General features: G+C 40.5%; 1 protein-coding gene across 1 annotated transcript in view; it reads left to right on the top strand.

Moving 5' to 3' along the window:
- The first annotated feature begins 156 nt into the window (after positions 1-156).
- LIAS (lipoic acid synthetase) overlaps positions 157-4736 on the top strand; it is a 7853-nt gene continuing 3273 nt past the window's right edge. The window contains exons 1-8 of the mRNA XM_010006152.1: positions 157-191; positions 249-318; positions 375-547; positions 1240-1333; positions 2121-2201; positions 2450-2606; positions 3481-3538; positions 4566-4694. Of these exons, the coding sequence (XP_010004454.1) occupies positions 157-191; positions 249-318; positions 375-547; positions 1240-1333; positions 2121-2201; positions 2450-2606; positions 3481-3538; positions 4566-4694 (797 nt within the window). The remainder of the gene's footprint in view (positions 192-248; positions 319-374; positions 548-1239; positions 1334-2120; positions 2202-2449; positions 2607-3480; positions 3539-4565; positions 4695-4736) is intronic.

Below are 4736 nucleotides of genomic sequence, written 5' to 3'. Positions count from 1 at the left end.
GGGAGGGGTGCTGGGGGCCTGGGCCGCCCGCCCCGGCGCTGGTTTTCCGTGGAGTAAAACGTGAGTCGGTTACGAGCCGCTCGTTGCCTCGGGGTGTTGTTCTTCTGCCCTGAAACCTCGAGTGAATCCGTGCCGTGTCCGTTATACCTACCGCGTATGTTGGCTGCCGAGATATTTTGGAAGAGATCGTGGTTTTTGTCCATTGCTTAAAACGGAAAAAGATGATTCGTTAAATATTCAACTTGCAGGCAGCGGGAACAGCCTGACACAGGCTCTGTAGCGTGTACGTCCGTAACCAACAGGACAAGCACTCGCCTAGTATGGATTACTAGTACTATTTACGATTCACTAAATTACAGTATTGCTTTCCTTAGGTGCCAGGGAGCCACGCATGTAACCAGTACAGAGCATCAGGGTCATTGCCAGACGAGAAAAAAGACTTCCTGCAAAATGGACCAGGCTTGCAAGACTTTGTCTCTGGAGATCTGTCAGACAGGAGCGCGTGGGCCGAGTATAAAGGCAACTTGAAGCGTCAGAAAGGAGAAAGGTGACTGTGATTTTTATCAACTGTAGTTGCTTCCATGTGGTATCTTACGTGTTTAGTATTCATGGCAAAGTGTGTTCAATGTATTTTCGTTAAATTCTGTCATATTGGCTTGCCAATTTAATAATTTTTCAAGAAAGAAACAAAAATTAATTTCAAATATGCAACAAAACATTAGGTCATTATGGTATTTTCTCATTTGAGTGTGGGTGCCACAGCCTGTATGAAATTACTAATATAAGTCAGTAGGTAGGGGTGCTCTGCCTTAGTGTTGCAAAGATATTATTGATAGACTAAAACAGGCAAAGGAAGACTAAATTTAAAAATGCTTTAAGACCCTGATATTTCCGATTATAAATTTGATCAGGCTTTTTGATAGCTGTGGTAACATACGTTGCCATTAATTGTTGCAGTCTCCAGTCTAGCACTATTAAATCCCACCAGCAGAAGTAACAGTTTTAAACCTGTGAGTGACAACAAACTCCTACTCTTGAGTGTTGGGATGATGATAAGCACGGAAGAGAGGAGGCTGCTGTGACTAAGAAAGATGTGAATATTGGTTGCGGAGCTGCGTCAGACTTCAAGCAACCTTTCCTAGCTGGGATCTGTAGCAAATTAAAGTGGATCTATGAAATAATGGAAACTAACCATGTAAATAATGTATTCATCTTCATGTTTGCTTGGTATTTTTTCAGGCTGCGACTTCCTCCATGGCTGAAAACAAGTATTCCCATGGGAAAGAACTACAATAAGCTAAAGAATACCTTGAGAAGCTTAAATCTTCATACGGTAAAGCTAGTACTGACCCAAGATTTTCTGTAGAAATAAGGCATTTTTTACAGATACAACCTTAGCTCTCTGTGGAGGACAGGTAGAAATCATGTCTTGCATGATCTTCAATGCTCAAAACAAGCCCAATGCTAATCTTTGTTTCCAGCAGTGAATTTTACCCTTAAAGAATGAAGACAAAATGAAAGGAGTATTTTGTTTTCTTCCTGCTGTGATTTTTAAATACTAGGGTTTACCTCTTGCATCCCCAGGAAGATCAGAAGATGCTATGTGTGACTGTTTTTAATAGGAACACACACAATTTCAGTGTTACATACATGTTCTGCATGAAAAGAAATTCTAGAAATATATGCTTCGTTAAATATACCTTCCAGATGGTGAACAGTGGTGGGTATGCATGGAGAGGTTTGGTGTTTTGTTTTTTTCCAGAATAAGATCATGCTTTAATGAATCATAGACTTTGTGAACATTTTACCATTTTCTAATTTTAAAATATTAATAACAACCTGTGCTAGCTAATAAGGTAGCTATGTGGTTGTGGAGGTTTTTCAGTTGTGAAGTAGAGGAAAAAAGTGGTATTTGGATAATAGGAAACAGCTCTTCTAGCTATCCTACTGACTTCCTGGAGAGCAACATGGAACTCTGTTAATCTCACTTGTCACAGAAGGAATTATGTTGTGTTTGTAGGCTACTATCAAAATTGCTTGTTAAGATAATATTAATTTGCTGTAATAATATTGGGGAAAAAAAAAAAAAAGACAGGTACGTCACTGTCTTTTACCCTTAGGTCTGTGAAGAAGCACGTTGTCCCAACATTGGAGAATGCTGGGGAGGTGGTGAATATGCTACAGCTACAGCTACCATTATGGTAAGCCATTAACCATTTCTTGAGTACTGTACTGATGTTCCAGCTGTTTGTAGGCTATTGGATCTCTGTTTGTTGGGTCTCTGCTGTAGTGATGTGGGTTTACTCAAGAAATGTCCTCATTGTTTTCCTTAGTATTGGGATTTATCTGATGTTGCTTGTGCAGCTGTTTCTCAACTGAGTAATAGTGATGTCTCTCAACTGAGCAATATTGATGTGTACAATGTAAAGGCAGAAACGTCTTATTTCAGCTGATGGGTGACACGTGCACTAGAGGCTGCAGATTTTGTTCAGTAAAGACAGCAAGGAATCCACCTCCACTGGATCCTGAGGAGCCTTTCAACACAGCAAAGGCTATAGCTGAGTGGGGCTTGGATTACGTGGTATTGACATCTGTGGACAGAGATGGTCAGTATGTTTTCTCTTGTGTCCTCCAGTCTAAGCTCTCAAGTGCCTTACGTGAAGTAAACACAGACATGGATAAACATGCTTCCCTCAGCACAGTTGTTGAGGGTTACTGTTTTAAAGGAGTCAACAGTGCTAAAACTTCAGACATTTTCTACACATTCTTAGTATTTCTCCATGTCTGGTGAAACATAAGAGAAGTTACATTAAAATATTACACTATTTTATTAAACATTTTATTTTTTTTCCCCAAAATATATACATACACACTCTGTTCTATTATTTGATCAGCAAAAAAACCCAAACCAACCCATAAATGTTCATATACAATACCACTACAGAACTTTCTTCCAAAGACTAAACCTGAAAGAAATTATACTTAAAAACCCTGAAAGTTACCTTTTTCTGAGGTTATAGTAGCTGCTTTGTGGGGACATCATATGGGTGGGGAAGACCATTGTAGAAATTATTCAGTATACTTTGATGGAAAGACCAGTAGCTGCAAAGTGTCTTACAGTAGAAGAGTAATCTTTACCAAAAAAAAATTAATTTTTATAGCACTGCTTCTCAGACCAAAACCAGAAATAGATGAAGTAATTCTGTGCTCAGACCGCCAGTGAGCCTAGAGACAGGTAAATTCAGAGTAAACATTTGAAGTCTGCCTTAAACAATCACAGTTAGACTTTGTGCAGACAAGACCTGGCAGAGTATCCATTATAAACCTTTGGCATAAGTGGTAAGATAAGACTGGGGCTTGACTAAAAACTGCTTTACTAGTTTGCATTTAAATTGGACTCTGCAAGGGTTTGTAGCTTTGCTAATAAGTAAATACATGTCTTGAACAGGAAGGTTAACGGAATAATTGAAATCCTTCTAGATATGCCTGATGGTGGAGCAGAACACTTTGCAAAGACAGTCTCTCACCTGAAAGAAAGGTATATTTTAATGTGTTACTCTTAAAACTTTATAGTGTGGTATTGCATATAGGTCAAAACCTTTAGCTGGATTATTCCAGGGGCCACGCAAGTACAAAAATCTGCCTTTAGCCTTTCTATGCCCCTAGTTTTTATCTTTTTCATATGATGTCCTCAAAGTATTTTGAATTTGGATGCATTTCCAGTGTAGCCCAGGCTTATTTAAAGCTGAGCACTGGATTATTTCTTTGACCGTGTGGCTCATTTAACAGGAAATGAACACATACTTTTGAGATAGGTTCATTCTTCAAGCTTGGGGCTGAAACAGTGGCTTTAGATAGTGGTGTCACCACATGGAAGCAGAAGTAGGGTTTCTCTTTCAGCATTGATCAGACTGCTTTGTGTTTTCCCACAACGGCTGTTTCTACGTCTGTGTCTGCACCTTTTCTGCTTTCCCCAGCCATGCCTTTGCTCTCTGCAGCAGAGCCCTGGATGCCACTTGATCGCAGACTTGTCTACCCACAGATTTCATTCATGTAACCTGGTTTGAGTCTTTATCCACACTATTTGAGGGCTCAACATGTTCTTGCAGTTCTCCCTGCCTCCCTTTCTGAGTAGAAATCTGGACACCAAGATCAGATTCCAGGGCATTAGTGCAGAGCCTTTTGTCCCAGGAGGTGGGATTATAGCTCCTCAGTATCTTGGAGCTCTGATACTGAACTTGTATGAAGTGAATCTGTAACAAAGACACATGAAAAATCGAGTATAAACAGTGGATGTGATTGTTTAAGAGACTGTTGGAATCGCTTTTGTATTTATTATTTGGCTTTCATTGTATTTCAGTCGCATTAAGAAAATCAGAACGTTTGTTTCAATTGCAGTACAAATACTGGCAGAAACCAGTTGTTTCAGAAGTGTGTCCTGACTTTGCTTTGCTTATCACAGCATCATGTAGTTTTGTTTGGGTTTTTTTGCTATATTGATTTATTCTTTCCCAAGAGTGGCACGAATCCCATAGATGCGTTCACTGTCAGTCTCTCCTTTCCAGGAATCCCAAAATCCTGGTGGAATGCCTCACTCCCGATTTTCGAGGGGACCTGAAAGCTGTGGAGAAAGTGGCGCTGTCGGGGCTGGACGTCTATGCCCACAACGTGGAGACGGTGCCGGAGCTGCAGAGGTGAGAGGGTCGCTCGGGGGTTGGTGTCAGGGCCCGGGGGGG

This window comes from Chaetura pelagica, unplaced genomic scaffold (assembly GCF_000747805.2).
Source record: "Chaetura pelagica isolate M959 unplaced genomic scaffold, ChaPel_1.0 scaffold189, whole genome shotgun sequence".
In the NCBI taxonomy this organism is placed as follows: domain Eukaryota; kingdom Metazoa; phylum Chordata; class Aves; order Apodiformes; family Apodidae; genus Chaetura; species Chaetura pelagica.
Note: the sequence above shows the minus strand (reverse complement) of the source record. Positions and strands in the feature narration are given on the sequence as shown.